The sequence below is a fragment of the Ranitomeya imitator genome, chromosome 2 (genome assembly GCF_032444005.1).
Source record: "Ranitomeya imitator isolate aRanImi1 chromosome 2, aRanImi1.pri, whole genome shotgun sequence".
Classification (NCBI taxonomy): Eukaryota; Metazoa; Chordata; class Amphibia; order Anura; family Dendrobatidae; genus Ranitomeya; species Ranitomeya imitator.
In genome coordinates, this window is record NC_091283.1 from 415,869,327 (window position 1) to 415,891,102 (window position 21,776).

At 45.1% G+C, this 21,776-nt stretch overlaps 1 protein-coding gene across 1 annotated transcript in view; it reads right to left on the reverse strand.

Moving 5' to 3' along the window:
• Window positions 1-944: 944 nt before the first annotated feature.
• The window catches only part of FSCN2 (fascin actin-bundling protein 2, retinal), a 34,855-nt gene continuing 14,023 nt past the window's right edge, over window positions 945-21,776 (reverse strand). The window contains exons 2-5 of the mRNA XM_069750755.1: window positions 9,688-9,844; window positions 8,020-8,141; window positions 4,095-4,262; window positions 945-1,668 (exon numbers count right to left, since the gene is read on the reverse strand). Of these exons, the coding sequence (XP_069606856.1) occupies window positions 1,463-1,668; window positions 4,095-4,262; window positions 8,020-8,141; window positions 9,688-9,844 (653 nt within the window). The 3' untranslated portion in view covers window positions 945-1,462. The remainder of the gene's footprint in view (window positions 1,669-4,094; window positions 4,263-8,019; window positions 8,142-9,687; window positions 9,845-21,776) is intronic.

Here is a 21,776-nt window from a genome sequence, read left to right on the forward strand (position 1 = left end):
GTGGTTGCCATGGGTTACAGTGAATTCAGCGTACATTCTGTGACGAGTGCTCTTGTTAGGTTGCTATGGGTTACAGCACATCACAGTGTGTCATCTCACTATATGCAGGATTCAGATTGATTCCTATGGGTTACAACAATTTGGGGCATTCCGCAAATGTGGTGTCTCCAAACTGATCGCTAAGGGCTACAACACTTGGGCATGCAGTCTGACAAAACATGGATGCTTTATTTGGGTTGCTATGGGTTACAGCACATCGGGGAGATCTTACTATTTAGAAGATCTAGTTTGGTCCCTATGGGTTACAACACATTTGTGAAGCATTCTAACACTACACGGATGCACTAGTTGGGTTGCCATGGGTTACAGCGCATTGAGAGTGCATTCTGTGATTGCATAGGTGGTTTTGTTGGGTTGCTATGGGTTACAGCACATTATTGATCATCCTGTGATTATTTGGTGCCTCCAGATTGGCTTCTATGGGTTACAGCATATTATAGGGGGAGCCAGCTATGGGTTACAGCTAATTTGGAGTGTTCTATGACTACATAGATGCTTTTGTTTGGTTGCAGCACATTATTGGGGTCATTTGGACACTATATAAGGATCCAGTTTGGTTGCTACAGGTTGCAGAACATTTTAAGGAACATTTAATCACTCTGTAGAGGATCAGCTTGGTTGCTATGGGTTACAGTACGTTAGGAGTGCCATCTGTGACTAAATGGATGCTTTAGTTTGGTTCCTGAGGGTTACAGCACATTGTGGGGTATATGGTCACTATGTTGAGGATCCAGTTTGGTTGCTATAGTTTACCAATTCACCCATGAGTTAGGCAAGTAACCCATTTTTTGCCAAGTCCATGAGTGGATGTATAAATATCTGTCATGGTGGTCCCACATGAGACGTATTCTGGAGTCACAGACTGAGAGCCACAAACGTTTCATGGATTTGCCAACAAGTTCATCTTTATTGATATTATGAGTGAATGCAGCACCTCAATTAAAAATGGTATAAAAAAGACCCCCTATCCGGTAGAAGGAGAGCCGCTCTCTCTGAGCTGCGTATAGCGTTCTCTTAACCCTCATCTGGCTGCATTGGTAGCCACTCTTCTAAATTACGCAGTATGTAATCGCTGCAATTGTCCAGCACGTGTCCACGTTTCTATTATTGGTCCCTCTAAATCATGTGCCGGAGAAGTAGAGGCTAAATTACATATCTAAACCTATGCTAATTATAATAAATTATTGAGATAATTACATGCATTTCCCATGAGCCTAGTGGGATGTTGTCTGTGGAGGGCAATTATGTCCATGGGACATTGTGAACCATAAATTAGAAGCTGGTCACCATTTGGCTCACTGCTCGCCTCTCTACGAACTCATTTGTTGTGCCAGTCTTTGACCCTTGTCCTCGAAGCTGACAATCTAATGTCCTCTAGACCTAAGCTGTGGTGGCTGGTGACTCAGTATTCCCAGAGGGTGGCAGAGATTACAGATTCTGCGTCTGCCTTTAGGGTGCCTGCTTGGTCCCCACGTAGATATTTGCCATTTTTGCCCTTAATGGCCACGCGGTTATATTCTCGAAACTCGAAAAAGAAATCTTCAGACATGTCTCCATCAGAGCAAATCATGCCATTGCTGGAGATGTACCAGAACTTTCCACCCTGACCTATAAGAAATAAAGCAGAAATTTAGTTTTATGAACTATAAAAGAAATAAACACACACTATACGGAGAAAACTATTGGGACAACCGTCTTAATTATTAAATTCACGCTTTTCAGCCAGTCCCAGTGTATAACATCCAGCCCCTTACATTCAGTGCATAACCGCCAGTCCCATTGTCTCCGGTGTATTACATCCAGCCCATCGTCCCCCTGGTGTATAACCTTCGGCCCCTCGCCCCTGGTTTATAACCTCTGGCCCCTCTCCCCCAGTGTATAACATCCAGCCCCTTACTTCCAGTTCATATCCGCCGCCAGACCCATTGCCTCCAGTGTATAACATCCAGCCCCTCGCTCCTGGTGTATAACCTCGGGCCCCTCTCCCCTGGTTTATAACCTCTGGCCCCTCTCCCCCAGTGTATAAGATCCAGCCCCTTACTTCCAGTTCATATCCGCCGCCAGACCCATTGCCTCCAGTGTATAACATCCAGCCCCTCGCTCCTGGTGTATAACCTCCGGCCCCTCTCTCCCAGTGTATAACACCCGGCCCCATTGCCCATGGCGTAAAATATCAGGCCCCATGCTCCGATGTACATATAACATTTGGTCCCTCGCCCCTGGTATATAATATCTGGCCCCTCATCCCCGGTATATAATGTCCAGCTCCCCACCCTGCTAAGCCGTTGGCCTTTACTAACATTACATAATGGCTCGTCTACAACAACCGATACAGAGCAATGGAAAAACAGGGAACCCAGGCAAGAAAGTAGGTGAAAAAATATATTTATATTTATTGGTTATAATAAAATGTGGCAAACAATATTCCATAAAATAAAATCATACAAACAATGCGCGCGTATGCTGGACCAGGATATAAAAGGTATGCCAGAAATATGTGCATAAATAATTATTTAATAGCCCCTAAAAAAGTCAATATATAGCTTAAAACCCATATACTTTGTTTAAAAAGTGAAAGTGACAAAACAAACAGGGAAGTATATAACTACATGAAGTAGTGAATTAAAGGACAATTAAATATGAAAGCAGTATTAACTGTATAAAAACAGTGCAATGTGAAAAACAATCAAAGTAATGTGAAGGACAAGCAGTTCCTAATATGACTCCGCGCTCTCTTTATAAGCCATAAAATGAAAATAGTGCAGCATGAGAGCAAGTGATATAACAGAGTATAATGGGTCTAAATAGAGATTGGTATACCTTTAGGGGGTTAATAGGTCCAGTATGCAAGCGCCCCGACGTGCGTTTCGGAACAAGTCCTTCGTCAGGGGTAAGATAATGGCTCGTGGTAAAAAGCTCCCTGATACCAGTGTGATATTCAAGCAGCTGCATGCAGCCTTACATCACCAAGCACAATGCCGAGTGTCAGATGGAGTGGTGTAAAGATGCCACTACTGGACTCCGGAGGAAACGTGTTCTGTGCAGTGACAGATCACACTTCTCTATCTAACATCGGATGAACGATTCTGGGTTTGGTGAATGCCAGGAGAACTTTACCCGCCTCACTGCATTGTGCCAGCTGCACAGTTTTATGGAGAAGGGATAATGCTATAGCAGCACTTTTCAGGTGTTAGCCTCTGCTCTTTAGGTTCAGTGAAGACATTTTGGATAGTTGTAGCTTCCAACTTTATGGAAACACAAACAAGGACTATAAAGAGATTGGGAAGTTTGGTGGGAAGAACATGACCACCCAGAGAGAACCCAGACCACAAACTAATCCAACACCTTTTTGATAAACTAGACCGGAGATTGCGAGCCTATAGATTTAGAATGGAAGCTCCTGTAGGTGACCCAATACTTTGGTTCATATAGTGTATGAATATTGATATGAGAGAAATAAATATTATATAGACTAGATGGCAGCCCGATTCTAAAGAATCGGGAGTCTAGAATCCATATATACTTTATTTATTCAAATGTAAGAATAATACAATTAATAAATAATAGTAAGAAAGAACAAAAATAATAGGCAGTATATGGAGAAAACACCAAACAAAAGTTCAAAATTGGTGTGAAAATGTCACTGAACCACTTCACAACTAAATATATATAGTTTTGGTAAATGGTATTATCATTTTTTTGACGAAATTCGGCAGGAGCTTGAAGAGCAACGTCACTGGGCCCGCCTCCACGCAGTAGAAACTTGCTGTGAGGTAAAAATTCAAAAATCACACCAAAATGGCGGGCGGAGTGTGTCACAGTACGGCACGTTTCTGATTGGTCGCTCGCAGCAGGCGGCAACCAATCAGACACTGGACACTGTTGACGTCACTTATCTCCGGACATTAGCTCCGGACATTAGCTCCGGACAGGAAGTTGGCACAAATTGCAGGAAGTAGTATTCTAGGCAATTATATATTAGATAGATATGTGATAGACAAATACACATGACTAGATAGTATGGGATATCTAACCTTTGATTTGATAGGCTCCGTTATTAAATATGATCTGAAAGACGTCGTAAGATGAGCGGTTTGCATCCAGAGTATTTGAGGTTTTATGGTAGCAGACAAATCCCAGATCTCCGCGGAGGACCAGAATCGGTCTGTTGATTAGTTTCAGTGTGAACTCTTCATCTTCACCTGCAGACACATGGAGGCCATGCTGTTAGTCACATTAGTCGTTCATCTATGCACCCACTGACTTGTTCAGTCGTGATGACAGGGAATGGTCTGGAGACCCCTAGGAATGGTCTGGCTAGCCAACAGTCCAATGGTGATCATTGTATAGTAAAATGTAATAACTCAGCCACATTTGTGGGGGAAGGTGTGTAGAAAAGAAGAGCTTGATATCAAAAGTGTTAGACCACCTAAGCTTTCCAGGCAGAGAAATAACTTGAAGAACCTGGCCCCTAAGCAAAATCTATAACCTAGCCCTCACCTACCATGTGCCATTTATAACACTGGCATCTTTTTATGTATAAGAGGGGTCAATATAATTAAATGAGCCTCAATAACTTCTCAGAAAGCCACTAAAAAGCCTCGCGAAAAAGCCGGTCTAATTGGCCATGTCACGTTCTGTCACCTCGCCTCATACAATACATCCTGCTGAGTAACAGATGTTCCTCATCGTTTCCATAATCAATGCCTGAACGCTGCCCCCCATAGTCATGGACTAAACTGGTGAGATTATCACTTTACTTTCTTTTGTTTCACTGTCTTTTTAAGAGCTCAGATTGACCATGTATGGAACCTCAATAAAAAGATATTTAAAGGGGATTGTCCAGTTTTGGAAGTGCAGGGGTTGTAAAATGTGACCTATCCATAAACTATCCTCTTACTATATCAGCGTTTAAAATGTAATCATTTAAAGGGGAATTCCATTTTTAGGTATCTTATAAAAAGATGTGACACGCAATGGTAGAAAGGAATAGATGTGGTGCTCAGTAAAGCCACTTAAACATGCTACTGGCTGTAGATTTCTGTAACTTGGACTCTTCTCTTTAAGTGCATTACTTTTTTTTCTCTAGAGTTCGAGATTGTACTTTCAATTCGGGAGAATAAAAATTGTGCCACGCAAAAAGAAGTGCACAAAGATGCGATCACCACCAAAGGAGAAAGCCCCCAACAAACTTTCCTTTGGCTCTCCGGACCTGAAGGCCATAGAGAGAAGTAGTAGTCTTTGGCCTCACACTTGGCGAAGTTTGGTGAGAGCCTGTCTTGCTCCCTGCATCCACATTGGCTGCCTTCCCTGGGAACTCAGAGCTCAGTCTAGATCGTCTTTCGTCTGGACTACTGCAACTCTCTACTGATCGATCTCCCTGTAACCAAACTTTCTCCTCTCCAATCCATTCTGAATAAAGCAGCCAGGGTTGTATTTCCGTCCAGCCGCTACAATGGCACCTCCACCTTGTGCCTGTCATTGCACTGCTTGCCCATTTGCTACAGAATACAATACAAACTTATCTCTCTCACCCACAAAGCTCTCCACAGTTCTGCACTTCCCTCATCTCTGTCTATTACCCTACCCGTGCCCTCTGTTCCACAACTGATCTAAGACTAACATCCCCCATAATCTGAACCTCGCACCTCTGTCTCCAAGATTTCTCTCGTGTTGCGGCAGATTTCTGGAATGCACTACCCCGGACAATTTGACTAATATGTAGCCTCCACGTTTTTAGGCTTGCTTTAAAAACACATCTCTTTAGACAAGCCTATCACCTCAATGCACCAAGGTAACTCTCCCCTCTTCCCTTTTTCTATATTTTCCTCCAAACCTGGTCTCTCCTTTTCAGCTGTATCCACACCTTCCATGCACCCAATAGTACTTGGCAACTGTTCCTAGACAGATCCTGGCTGGTGATCGCATCATGCAGCTTATTTGTAACGTCCTCTTTATTATAATGATGGCTGAACCATACATGACGAGCACTTTTTATCTATTGTGTCCCCAATTTCCATATAGATTGTAAGCCTGTGAGCAGGAACATCGCTCCTCCAGTAACTGGGGAACTATGTGTTGCTTTGTGATGCCTTTATTATTTGTACATGTCCCCACGTAATTGTAAAGTGCTGCAGAATATGTTGGTGCTGTAGATATAAAATTATTAGTATTATTATTTACTGTCGGAGGGGCAGTGCCAGAGGGGTGCAGAACTTGAAGGCCACGCACTCTTACCCTAGACCGGCCAGGAGTGAAGCCCATATGGGATACCGCACCCTTCAAAGTAATTTTTACAAATTCCTTGTGAAAAAGTGGACACATATGATAAATGAATAAGCAATTTAAAGTGTAAGGGAAGAGTCAGACAGCCGTATAACTCGGAACAGGATCGCAACGCAGTGCTCGGAGTGGCCGACTGCTGTCCTGACCCAAGTGTGACAGCTCCATAGAAACACATGCTGTCACACATGGGTCGGGAGAGCCGCCGGCCAATCCAAGCATTGCGTTGCGATGCTCTTCCGATAAACACGTCCATCTGACTCTCTACCCCAATACTGACCAGACTGGGAATTTAAAAAATGTTCAACGTAGCCAGAAGGCTCGGAATAAGGGTAACTGCTCACAAAAATGTAAGTGAAGTGCTGTGTAAGTGCACCATAACTTAAGTTGGGTCCCACAAACCTTTGAGTTTACGCACCCCAGGGACACCACTTCTAGGGCACTACTGCACCTTTGGCTCGCAAGCTGCTCATCCCATGGCTTCTATGCTCGGGGGTTAGGGACACCTGCAGTTGGCTACACAGGTAGCAGGATGGCCGATTGCTTAGCACAGAGTCTGTATGTTATTCCCAACTTTGCATGGGCCCCCTCTATACTGATAGGGCATTGTGAGCCCCAATGGGGACAGTGATGATGATGTCTGTAGAGTGCTACAAAATATGATGGCGCTATATTAGAAAGCAGTGAAAACCCAGTGTGCATTAGTGTAACCGCCTTACATCAGCAAGCCAAGCCCACACATAAGAATAGGCACTACATTGGATCTTAGCCAAAAGGCCAAGTGGAATATACTGTAGAGCTGAGCGGGATTTAGGTAGTAATCGGATGTTGGATTTTGGAGTTTCTGGCTGTAGTTGCACAGACATGTCTCACTGACATCTAGGAGGCAAGAACACACATTGGGGTTACGCTTGGCGTGATAGAGTGATGACTGACTCTTGTGCCATAAAACATTGACAAGTTGAAGGTTATGAAGTGTACCAATATGGGGTGATAAAACTATAATAGGGTCCCAGATAATTGACACACTTAAAAACTAAGACACAAAAACACTGGAGGTGGTAAGATAATGATACACTGACATTGGGGTAGATGATAATGTCCTGGGGTCCAAAATAATGACACACTGACACTCGGAACCCCAAAATATGACACAATAGTAGTTGGGGTCATATTGACACAGCAGTTACAGACTGAAGACAAACTGATACAGGACACATAATACTGATACGGGGGGGATTTAGAGTAATGACACACCGACACTGGGGTATCGAAAACTGACACTGTGGGCATAGAGTAATGACACCCTGACACTGGGGTATAGAGTAATGACACTGACACTGAGGTATAGAGTAATTAAACACTGACACTTGGACCCTGAGATGAAATCTACACTAGGATCTGTTTAGAAAGGCTGCATTCACACATCTGTGTGTCACGGTCCGAGTGCAGACCGAGATTTACAGACCGGTCACTGGTTTCCTGACTCAAACATGGCAATCTTATATGTGCCTATGTCAATTTTATATCAAGGGAACGACAACCTGTCTGTGAATCAAAGTCCATGCCCCATAGATGTGTGAATGCGGCAAAAAATACAGACCTCCTCCTGGTCGCATCACCTGGTCCTAGTACCATACTGACTGCATTAAACGGACATGTTTTCCATGCACTCACCAACTGAGTCGCACACAGCCGCCAGCTGCCCATTCTTCTTAGTACAGATGTATTTCCCATTACTGGCCCTCAGTGCGACTCTCCGACCTCTCCATTCAATATCAAACATTGTGTTAGCAGCTCTGTGAGTGACACAAGAAGAAATCCAAATCAAAAGCTATTGCCCTGTTGCCTTTATTACACTCTAGAGCTGCATTTAGAAATCTGCCGGCTGCTATTGAAATTTCTCAAAGGGTTTGTTGACAGAAGCAACTACGGTATGTTGTGACACTGAACAATCAGGTAATGCAGAGATGTGAGCTCTTTAGTTTGAAAAGCTTTTAAAAAAAAAAAAAAGTGTGGAGACTGTCTTCCAAAAACAGTGCCACTCCTGTCTACAGCTTGTGTGTGACGTTGCCGTTCTGTCCCAATCACCTTCATGTAATTAAAGGGCCACTGTCACCCCCTCCAGCCGTTATAAACTAAAGGTACCTTCACACATAACGATATTGTTAACTATATCGTTGCTTTTTGTGACGTAGCAACGATATCGTTAATAAAATCGGTATGTGTGACAGCGACCAACGATCAGGCCCCTGCTGGGAGATCGTTGGTCGCTGAAGAAAGTCCAGAACTTTATTTCGTCGCTGGATCTCCCGTGGACATCGCTGGATCGGCGTGTGTGACACCGATCCAGCGATGTCTTCACTGGTAACCAGGGTAAACATCGGGTAACTAAGCACAGGGCCGCGCTTAGTAACCCGATGTTTACCCTGGTTACCATCCTAAAAGTAAAAAAAACAAACACTACATACTTACCTTCAGCTGTCTGTCCTCCAGCGTTGTGCTCTGCACTCCTCCTGTACTGGCTGTGAGCGTCGGTCAGCCGGAAAGCAGAGCGGTGACGTCACAGCTCTGCTTTCCGGCCGCTGTGCTCACACAGACAGTACAGGAGGAGTGCAGAGCACAGCGCTGGAGGACAGACAGCGTTAGGTAAGTATGTACTGTTTGTTTTTTTTACTTTTAGGATGGTAACCAGGGTAAACATCGGGTTACTAAGCGCGGCCCTGCGCTTAGTTACCCCATGTTTACCCTGGTTACCGGCATCGTTGGTCGCTGGAGAGCGGTCTGTGTGACAGCTCTCCAGCGACCAAACAGCGACGCTGCAGCGATCCGGATCGTTGTCGGTATCGCTGCAGCGTCGCTTAATGTGAAGGAGCCTTAAGGCTACGTTCACATTTGCGTTCTGCCGGGCTGCGTTGGATTTCATGCGAAAACTACGCGGAGGGGAGCGGTGCCTGGAGCACCTGAAGATTTGAGTGACAGCAGTGTGGCGGTTCAAGAAGGGGGGTGAGGACCTGCCTACCTGGTGAAAGACAGACATTTTGGAGAAGTTATAAAATGCTTTATTTTGGGAATACATGCACCAAAAACTAAAAGAGCCACCTTGTTAGAATGCAGCATTACTGCTGCACAAGGTGGCTCTTTTATCAATATCAGACAAAAACCATGGACAGGTGTGGTGCTATTTCTAAAAGAAAGCAGACATGATTTTCTAATCTTTGGCCCAGTGTAACATTGCTCCCAGTATACTTCCTTGGTTCAGTAAAACAGAAGCTACTTAGATATATGGAAGAACTTCAAGATTCTGTTTTGGCAAAGATCTTTACTCTTACAGCAAGGACTTACGTTTCAGTGGCCGTGGACTGGATCCCTCCGTGACTCACAAGGGTCCAATACTTGCCAGAATTGGTATGGAAACTACACTTTTTTGTTTCCTTATTGATCTGCATCTGGAAGGTTTCGTAGTCCGTCTCCTCATCTTGGTTGGCAGAGACATTTACTCCTGGAGATCAGAAATAATAGATTCATTTACAAGACAAGAAGTTGTTATAGGGGTTTCGGGAAAGGCATAATTACAGTACAGGTAACAATAACACATTTTCCTCCAACCTCCTGGCATGTCATTAAAGAGAAAAATTTGAGTACTTTCTTACAAAAACAGCATCACTCCTGTCGACTGGGGGGCTTGTATTGCAGCTTGGCTATGCTTGTGTGAATGGGGCTGGGCTGCGATATCAAGCACTTTTTGTGGTCAGGGTCAGCACTGTTTTTCGAAGAAAGAAGCCATGTCTGATTAATCTTTGAGAACCCCGTTAAGATGCTATTTGTGAATTTCTATCCACATTTGTAACTATGTTTCAAAACTGCATTGTAACGCACAGGATGCCTGTTTTCTCCATTAGCAGGGGTCTCACTTTTTTAGACATTTATAGAAACACTAGATGGCAGCCCGATTCTAAAGAATCGGGAGTCTAGAATCCATATATACTTGAAATTCGGCAGGAGCTTGAAGAACAACGTCACTGGGCCCGCCTCCACGCAGTAGAAACTTGCTGTGAGGTAAAAATTCAAAAATCACACCAAAATGGCGGGCGGAGTGTGTCACAGTACGGCACGTTTCTGATTGGTCGCTCGCAGCAGGCGGCAACCAATCAGACACTGGACACTGTTGACGTCACTTATCTCCGGACATTAGCTCCGGACATTAGCTCCGGACAAAGCCACGGAAGTTGGCACAAATTGCAGGAAGTAGTATTCTAGGCAATTATATATAAGATTATAGATGTCTGTTGTCTATACAACTCTAAGAAGGTATTATGTGCGCCTGGTGAAGTCGAGGTGTGTCTTTGATCTACCATAGAAGTTCAATAGGCAATAAAAGGTCCACGGCACCATCTTGGCAGATGCAACGCTCGCGTGTGGCACACGTGGTTTGAGGTCCCACTGTGCCACAGAGCCAGGGTTACCTAGGATCGGCATGACTAAGGCTGGGTTCCCATTGCGTTATGGGACCGCGTTTAACGGACAGCGTTGCACGGCGAAATTAACGCCGTGCAACGCGTCCGTTAACGCGCCCATTGAAGGCAATGGGAACGCGCTTCACTAGCGCGTGCCATGTTCGGCACGCGCCGGTGATTCCTGGCGCGCCGCGGACGCTGCTTGCAGCGTCCGAGGCGCGCCCGCGGTCCGTTCCCCGCTCTCGCAGATCGGGGATCTGCGAGAGCGGGGACGTTACCGCGACCCCGACCGCAGCCCCATAGAAAACATTGCGTTAGCGCAATCCGCAATGTGACCCTAGCCTAAGCGGCTACCTTGTCTTCGCTAGAGCTCCTGATGGTAGAATTAGACTTGAGTTGCAGATAGCCACCAGGTACCCCTCCTAGGCAGTCCCCAGTACTGTAGCTGCGGACCCCAGGAGTCTGCCTGGCAGACATAGATTGGACTCAGAGTAACTGGCAGGACAGAATATGGACTCTGTTCAGACTAAACAGGTTCTAGATCCTCGGGCAGAACAGATATTGGCATGGAGTAACAGACAGGGCTGGATTTTGATATTGAAACAGTATGGACTCTGGACAACTAACCAGAATAGACACTGGTACTGGTTCAAGTACGGTTACTGCCAGTACCTCCTACTGAGGAGGATGCCTTTTATACAAGATGCCTCCCAGTTATTGGCTGAGGGCATTTTCAAAGTACACACACTGCCCCTTCAAGAACAGGGGAGCGTGAGAGCACTAGCTACGTCATCGGGAAGCCTGTGCGGTGTGCACAGGATCAGGACAGAGAGCAGGAGACTCATTGTGCGGCTGGTCGGTGTCCCAGCATGGAGGAGGAAGAGGATTTGGATGATTCTTGGCTGTTTGGATTGTATACTAATCCAATAGTAATGTATGTATAATACTCTGTAAAAGTTTTAGGTAGGTATGGAAAGAAATGCTACACAGTAAGAATACTTTCAAAAATAGAACTGTTAATAGTTTATTTTTATTAATTAACAAAATGCAGAGTGAATGAACAAAAGAGAATTGTAAAGCAAATCATTATTTGCTGTTACTGCTCTTTGTCTTGATCAGTTCTTCTCAATACACTTGCACATAGTTTTTGGAGGAACTTGACAGGAAGATTGTTGCAAACATCTTGGAGAAGTATATACACCAACTAAGAAAAACAGAGATCCCTAAAAAATAACTTTTATTAATATGATTAAAAAGACTATATTTATCCACAATCCAAATAAAACAGTATTAAATGTACCTAGTAGACCCTAGACTGAGCTACAATGAACCCTGCCTGACAGTGGAGGTTGGCACCCTACTTTACTGCGGTAGGCGCCCCCACTCCTCGACGGCTAGCCCTTACAAGCCCTATAAGGACCTATAATCAAAGAAAGACTAGTGAGCCCTGCTCATGAAATCTATGCTAATCACCTGCCTTACAGTGGAGGTTGGCACCCTAATTTTCTGCGGTAGGCGCCCCCACTCAGCGACGGCTAACCCTAGGGTCCCTAATAATCCCTATAATTTGGGATAGACAAAGAAATTTGTCCCACAAACACCACTGATACCCGTAGGAGAGAGAAAAAAACAAAACAAAATAGAAAAAGTAACCTAAGCAAAAAAATATAAACAACGAAAGAATGTGTACTAGCACCGTACCATACCAGTGTAGAAAAATGCTATGATGGAGAAAACATGTACTCCAGGTACTGTACAGTAAAAATACCTTAACCCAAATACGGGTATACTGGATGCAATAATATGTCCACAAGGAAATACCCAGCACTTAAATGAGGTCCATTCTTGTTACACTACAAAATATGCAAATGCTTGATGTAGAATAACCAATAGTGTATGTCCATAAAATATGGCACAATAACAATGACAAGAGATGGACAAAAAAATTATCTGGGGAATTATCTGACAGACGCTGGTGATGTTCATCTACATGTAACCGCCCTGTATTTTTGGCAACAGCCGGATCCACACCATGAGATTTCAGCAAATAGATGAGTACATTGGTTATAACATGAATCCGACTGTCTATTTGCACTAACGGGACGATTGAGTCCTTTAACCCTCACTATAATTACTCTGAGGAGCCCTCGCTATATTATTACCGAGTGGTGGTTGTGGTCCTGACTGTGTGCCTTCTAGAGGTACTTTCCTCGTTTTTTTTTTTGTTTTGTTTTTTTTGTCCATCTCTTGTCATTGTTATTGTGCCATATTTTATGGACATACACTATTGGTTATTCTACATCAAGCATTTGCATATTTTGTAGTGTAACAAGAATGGACCTCATTTAAGTTCTGGGTATTTCCTTGTGGACATATTATTGCATCCAGTATACCCGTATTTGGGTTAAGGTATTTTTACTGTACAGTACCTGGAGTACATGTTTTCCCCATGATAGCATTTTTCTACACTGGTATGGTACGGTGCTAGTACACATTCTTTCGTTGTTTATATTTTTTTGCTTAGGTTACTTTTTCTATTTTGTTTTGTTTTTTTCTCTCTCCTACGGGTATCAGTGGTGTTTGTGGGACAAATTTCTTTGTCTATCCCGAATTATAGGGATTATTAGGGACCCTAGGGTTAGCCGTCGCTGAGTGGGGGCGCCTACCGCAGAAAATTAGGGTGCCAACCTCCACTGTAAGGCAGGTGATTAGCATAGATTTCATGAGCAGGGCTCACTAGTCTTTCTTTGATTATAGGTCCTTATAGGGCTTGTAAGGGCTAGCCGTCGAGGAGTGGGAGCGCCTACCGCAGTAAAGTAGGGTGCCAACCTCCACTGTCAGGCAGGGTTCATTGTAGCTCGGTCTAGGGTCTACTAGGTACATTTAATACTGTTTTATTTGTATTGTGGATAAATATAGTCTTTTTAATCATATTAATAAAAGTTATATTTTAGGGATCTCTGTTTTTCTTAGTTGGTGTATATGCTTCTCTGGGATTCCGTATTATTGTGATTTGGTTTTTTTGATCTTGGAGAACTAACCACAGATCTTCCAAGGATGTAGGTTTGGCAAAACCTTTTGACTCTTCATGTAATCCCAGAAAAAAAGTCCATGATAGTGAGATCAGGACTCTGTGGTGGACATGTCATCACTTCGAGGACTCCTTGTTCTTTTTTATGTTGAAGAAAGTTCTTAATGATATTGGTTGTATGATCGGGGTCGTTGTCCTGCTGCAGAATAAATTTGGAGCCCATCAGATGCCTAGATGATGGTATTTCATGATGGGTAAGTATCTGCCTGTATTTCTCAGCATTGAGGACACCATTAATTAACCACCCGCCTACTCCTTCTCCAGCCTGGATTTCTTACAGGAGGATGACTCATTATCTTTCACTTCTTCCATATCAGAATACTCACTGTTACTCATTTCCTTTTGCCCAGGAGTAAAGGCTTTAAGGTACCGTCACACTTAGCGACGCTGCAGCGATACCGACAACGATCCGGATCGCTGCAGCGTCGCTGTTTGGTCGCTGGAGAGCTGTCACACAGACAGCTCTCCAGCGACCAACGATCCCGAGGTCCCCGGTAACCAGGGTAAACATCGGGTTACTAAGCGCAGGGCCGCGCTTAGTAACCCGATGTTTACCCTGGTTACCAGCGTAAAAAAACAAACAGTACATACTTACATTCAGCTGTCTGTCCCTTGCCATCTGGTTCCTGCACTGACTGCTGGCCGTAAAGTGAAAGTGAAAGCACAGCACAGCGGTGAGTCACACAGCGGTGACTCACCGCTGTGGCTGTGCTCTGCTTTCACTTTACGGCCAGCAGTCAGTGCAGGAACCAGATGGCGATTCAGCGATGTCTACGGGGAGTCCAGCGACGAAATAAAGTTCTGGACTTTCTTCCCCGACCAGCGATCTCCCAGCAGGGGCCTGATCGCTGCTGCCTGTCACACTGGACGATATCGCTAGCGAGGACGCTGCAACGTCACGGATCGCTAGCGATATCGTCTAGTGTGACGGTACCTTTATCCTCATCATCAGACTTCTCTTCCCCTTGGCACTCCATCTCCTCAACATCAAGCACTGGATCAGGACAATTGCTCCCATCTTTTGGGAAATCACTCAAAGGGTCGCCAAAGATGGTATTAAGAGCTTCACTCGAATCATCCTGAGAGGAGCTATGAGACTCTCTTCTAGCTTCACAACTGCTCCTTTTTCTCCACCTGTTTCCTCACATACAACTGGAAACTTTTTTTCCATGTATATCAACCCTACCAGTAGAATGATCCACATTTATGTTCCTGGGGAATATTTTTCCACCTCCTGTGGACCAATTTATTTAGCAAAATGACGGTACTTATGCTGGCTATCAGATGTAAATCATTCAGCTGCGGCAAGAAAAACTAAATCTCCAAGCACTAAAAAATACTCCGAGGACCCCCGAGCATGCTCGAGAAATCTCGAGTAACGAGTATATTCGCTCATCACTAGTCCTCCTCTAACAGCAAAAACCACATAAGGAGGAGAAAAAAAAAGAGGAATGAAAAAAAAAATCTCCAGAGCATTCTTACAACTGTTCTGTTAAATGAGTAAAGTGAAATCTATTTGAGATGGCCATCCAAAATGTTCTGGCCTTCTAAAGGGGTGGTCTTAAGAACAAAATAAAACAGTGTACAGGGGAAATCCCATTTGTCCAGTATTTTTTATATGACCTTAATTTTTCAAGAAAGCTTGTGGCCATTTCTCCACCAAGAATAGAGAGAGTGGACTTGCTCTTGCAATTGGTGACAGTGTCAATAGTAGGATACCACCAGTAAAGCCCCTCACACACATTATATTTATGTACTCAGCAGACAGCTATCTCTCTCACCTCCCCCATACCTTGGAGGTGCTCAGTTCGGCTACGTTCACATTTGCGCCGTGGGGCGCAGCGTCATCTACGCATACCGACGCATGCGTCATGCGCACCTATCTTTAACATGGGGGGCGCATGGACATGCGCCGTATGCGTTGTCATGCGTTTTATGACGCATGGATTTTTTTGGTGCACCAGACAGGACGCGGACGACGCTACAGGTTGCAGTTTTGATGCGTCACATTTCCGAAGAAAAAAGCATTGCAACGCACCTGCGTCGTAAATGCGGCAAAAAAACATCAGTGTCTATGAAAAACGCATAGGGCGCAGGTGCCTGCGTTGAGCCGCGTTTTTTGACGCATGCGTCTTTTGACTAAATGTATTTTTTTGGGGCGTTTTGGTTCTTCAATTGTATAGGACAACGCATGCGTCAAAAAACGCTGTGTTGTGTATGCGTTTGCCATGCGTTGTGCGTTGCGTCGACGACGCTGCGCCAAACAACGCAAATGTGAACGTAGCCTTCTCTATGAGACTTCTCTAGCAGAGGCTTATCTCCCAGAGAATAAAAGGATTAACAGTTGGAAATCCAAGGTGGAGGATCCTTCTCTCCCTTGCCATCATCTGTTGGGGGAGAGTTGGGATGTTGTTGGACAATTTCTACAATCTTAAGGGGCCTTAAGACATTTAATAAAGAAGAAGAAGAAATCAGCACTGTGCTGTCTGATGCATATGAAACGCAAAGTCAACAAGATGGTGGTCATAGTATATCTAAACAGAACGTCAAGTGCATCAGTTAAGAAAATTATGTATTTTTCTGCCCAAGAGTTTTTGGTGTAAGGTCAACTGACCGGGACAATACATCTCATGGTGTTACCTAGTGGGTAAAGGTGTGGTATCCCTGTTAAACTGTAAAGCGCTGTGGAATATGTTGGCGCTATATAAATAAAGATTATTATGCCAGGATATATTTTGTGCTGCCAAATTCACTGCTCATAGGGCATTAGTTTGTGAGCTGTGTGTTTAGAGCCTCATTGAGGCTGCTTATGGCCTCCGCTGGGGGCTTTTTTGTCTACTCTCCCATGTACGTTATTATCATTCAAGCACCACTTAGACAGCACTTCAGGGGCATAGATAATTAAAGTGGGATTGATGATAGGAGAGTACAGGGATCAGAGGCCACCTGAGAGCTGTCTACCAGCATGCTACCTCCTCCTTGTGCATGGACTGCCATCCCTGTGTGAGGTGCTGAATGAATGCATTCTTATCACATGAAAACCATGTGGCTGGAGAGGGAAGTCAGCGATTTGGTGCTATCGAGGACAAAGTGCAATTTTCCTGAACTTTACAAGGACTGAGCCGAGTTAACACATTGCGTATTTGCAGCCTCCATCTCTTGCATTTTTTTTGTCATGGGCCTCTCCCTAAATGTGTGTACAGAATACAATGCTTATATACTGTGTGATACCACATAATGTTCTCATGTCTCAGTTTTCCCCAGGTAGCTCCACTTTGTTTGGAATTGCATTCCTTAGGTTGAAATACTATTTTTTTAATACATTTCTTGCAAACATATGTTTCATGTTAAATAAAGGATTTACTGAATTTAGTACCCAGGAGAAACAAGTACTAGCTTTTCTAGGTCTAAAACTGGAATGAAAACCCAGCTTTTGGTGGACTCTGTCCACTCATCTCGATCACTCTTGGGTTGGCTGAGATAAGTGAAGTTCCTTTTTTCTGTCTTGGCATTCCCTGGAATAGCATCATGTCAACACCATAGTTTACCACTATGTTCAGATGTCAATACCAAACTGACCGACTGACTGAAGTAGTCATAGGCATGTCTTTCTTTCCTGATGCATGGAAAAGCATGTTTGAGTATGATGTTCAGTACAAAAGCATACAGCATGTTTCTTTTTTTTCCCTGGAGCCTTTGAGCAATGTTCTTCAGAACCTATATAGTGGCATATATTGGAGGTATACGATGGAAAACACTCTGACAGAAGGCTGGAACACACTGTGAACAGTCCTTGTAAAAAAAAAAACATTACCTATATGCTCCAGCAAGTCTTTGAGGCTTTTGTGTCATGTTCTAGACATGGACTAAGGCTTGACAATCCCCTACAACTTCAAAGAGGGTACTTGGGCCAAGAGGATGATGAGAAAATACCCTTTCCCATTGGAACGTAAAGTATATTAGAACTTCAAAGGTGGAGGTTGCCAGATACTTGGGTTGTCAGTTCTTGGTTGAATTGTCTAAGCATAAAAGTTCATGTCAGAGCAATCTCCTTTAAAATTATTGAGTAGAGAATGACACTACCATTGTCATGGCCCCACCTGTTTGCATCTTCTAAACTCTGTGTCTACTTGTGACCCCGAATAATCGTGTTTTTGCTCCCTCTGTACAGGCCCAAGCTGTTATTCTCTTCAGGCAGGAGTTATCAGATGAACTGCCTTTAATCCTTCTCGTGCCATGCCATGCTTAGTAGCCTGCACAAATTGTTTCCTTGAGGTTTAGCTCATCACTGGCTCTTTCTCACTTTTCTGCCACCTCCTTTTTGCCCAATCCAGTAAGTCTTCAAATTCCCTCCCTAAACAATTGGCACTAATTGAGCCTGTTAATCTGATTGCGGCTCTTTCCATCTGGCTAGCTGTTCCAGCTTTCGCGACCCTCACCCTCTTTTAATCTTGGCTGTTAGCCTTCGTTCTGCATAATCAGCTTTGAACGGGCTCAGCCAACTTCTCAGACTGCATGTATGTGCCCCTCCTTCACCGAAGAAAATATCTCAATGTAGACATTAGTCGTCTTAAAGCACGTTGCCAACCACAGAGAATATAAAAAAACATAAATAGACAGTTGCATTGCCTGAAGTGCTGTGAATCATCAGTATAATTTCATAAGAGCGGGAAAGCCATAACTCTTGGCTCAGCACACACTACTGTTAGGAAATTTCCTATAGGAGTCAGCTCTGCCTCAGGTAAGTAACTTTCCATGACTTGCCTGGCACAGACTAGTAAGTGAAATCATGAGAAAAACGAAGATTATTGATAACCAGACAGAGAAATAACAGAAATATTTCTTAAAGAAACTCTGTATTTCCTGTGTCGAGATCAGAATTTTGATTCGCAGGACCCTGTTCCAGTGGCCATGTTGTTAGTCCATGACCACCACACAGGAGCCCTGCTAAGCTTCTCCTATCTGTCAGCATACTTGGCCACCTCTTCTAGTTTGTAGGTTCGGCGTTATCATTACAGCATGACGCATGCATGACGTTGCATCGGTCCTATAAATCGATTCCACTAGGTAAGCAGAGACCCGCAGGGTTCCCATCTAATGGCCATGGATCACAAACATGACCACTGGACAGAAATCCTGCTAACCTCCTCCAACCTTCAACCATCCTCAGCAACCTCTTCTGGTCAGTAGGTCAGCATAATACACATCTATAATATAAGGCTGGGAGCGTCACTCTGTCCGAAGCCTTTATAGACTGCGCAAGTCTGGACCCCACAGAGTGACGCAGCCCAGGAGATCGCGGTATGCGTAAGCATTGAACGCACACCGCGATCTCCAATGGAGAAGCAGGGACGAGGCAGGAGGGTGAGTATAAGCTATATCCACCTGTCCCGTTCCAGCGCTGCGCGCCGCTCCATCTTTCGGGTCCTCTGCCTGTCATGTTCACAGTTCAGAGGGCACGATGACGCGCTTAATGTGCGCCGCCCTCTGACTGAACAGTCACAGCCAGAGGACCCGGAACACGGAGCAGCACGCAGCGCTGGATCAGGGCCAGGTGACTATAGCAAGTGCTGGGGGGCCTGAGCTAGCGGCAACTCCGGCACCTGACCCCCACAGCACGCCGGTGTCCCCGCCTGCTCAGGCCCCCCAGCACTCAGCGCCCAGCGACGATAGGTATGTTATTTTTTTTTTATATATCGCAGCAGTATACGGGGCATATACTATGGAGCATCTTATGGGGACCATCAACATTTATGGAGCAGTGTACGGGGCATATACTATGGAGCATCTTATGGGGGCCATCAACATTTATGGAGCAGTGTACGGGGCATATACTATGGAGTATCTTATGGGGGCCATCAACATTTATGGAGCAGTGTACAGGGCATATACTATGGAGCATCTTATGGGGGCCATAAACCTTTATGGAGCAGTGTACGGGGCATATACTATGGAGCGTCTTATGGGGGCCATCAACATTTATGGAGCAGTGTACGGGGCATATACTATGGAGTATCTTATGGGGGCCATCAACATTTATGGAGCAGTGTACAGGGCATATACTATGGAGCATCATATGGGGGCCATAAACCTTTATGGAGCAGTGTATGGGGCATATACTATGGAGCGTCTTATGGGGGCCATAAACCTTTATGGAGCAGTGTACGGGGCATATACTATGGAGCGTCTTATGGGGGCCATAAACCTTTATGGAGCAGCATACGGGGCATATATTATGGAGCATCTTATGGGGGCCATCAACCTTTATGGAGCAGCATACGGGGCATATACTATGGAGCATCTTATGGGGGCCATCAACCATAATGCAGCAGCATACGGGGCATATACTATGGAGCATCTTATGCAGGCCATCAACCATAATGGAGCAGCATATGAGGCATATACTATGGAGCATCGTATGGGGGCCATCAACCATAATGGAGCAGCATACGGGGCATATACTATGGAGCATCTTATGGGGGCCATCAACCATAATGGAGCAGCGTATGGGGCATATGGATGGGAGCAGCAAATTACAGAACGGTGGCGCAGAATGGGAGCAGCACATGACAGAACGGAGGCGCAGGATGGGAGCAGCACATGACAGAATAGGGCAGCACATGACAGAACGGGGGTGCAGGATGGCAGCAGCACATGACAGAACGGGGGTGCAGGATGCAAGCAGCACATGACAGAACGGAGGCGCAGGATGGGAGCAGCACATGACAGGATGGAGGCGCAGGATGTGAGCAGCAAATGACAGAATGGAGGCACAGGATGGGTGCAGCACATGTCAGAATGGAGGCGCAGGATGGGTGCAGCACATGTCAGAATGGGGGCGCAGGATGGGAGCAGCATATGTCAGAATGGGGGTGTAGGATGGGAGCAGCATTTGACAGAATGGGGGCCAGGATGGGTGGAGCACATGACAGGATGGGTGCGCAGGATGGAGCAGCACATGACAGGATGGGTGCGCAGGATGGAGCAGCTCATGACAGGATGGGGGCGCAGGATGGGAGCAGCACATGACAGGATGGGGATGCAGGATGGAGCAGCACATGACAGGATGGGGACGCAGGATGGAGCAGCACATGACAGGATGGGGATGCAGGATGGAGCAGCACATGACAGGATGGGGACGCAGGATGGAGCAGCACATGACAGGATGGGGACGCAGGATGGAGCAGCACATGACAGGATGGGGACGCAGGATGGAGCAGCACATACCAGAATGGAGACCATATACCAATATAAATGCTCGCCACCCGGGCGTAGAACGGGTTCAATAGCTAGTATAATGTAATGCTGGTCCGTCTCCTCTGGAACCCATACCAACAGACGGTGTGGTCCCGGAGGAGAAGGCTCGCAGGGCTCATGTGGATTCGTTTCACTTTAGTCTTCATAGGTCTTCTGTTAGCTAAGTGTGAGAGCTATGCCCTGCATATGTCTCACTCACATCAACCAGGGAAGGGGTTTGAAGCTTCTGATCCCCAATGCAAATTCCTGAAACCATCCAATGCAAGTTAAAGAGCTTTTACCCTCTTTGGTGGCAGACATAACATCGGGTTTCCTTAGGCACTTTGGCATGGATGTAATTGGTAGGTGTGCACCCACTCCAGCTATACCACTGACGCCACCCCTTGTAAAACACAGATGGTCCTGATGGCGACTTGTCACACTAAGTATCATGGTTGTAGCTTCTCCAACCATTTGGGTGAGTTTTTCCTCAAAAATAGCCCTCTTGAATGGTATATTATTTTTCATTTGATCTCCAAAATAAAATCACATGGTTCGGCAATGATAATGGTGGAGCTAAATATGATCAGTATAACCCTTTACCTGACCTTGAAACATCTCAATACTCGGGTCGTTTACTATGGTTATTG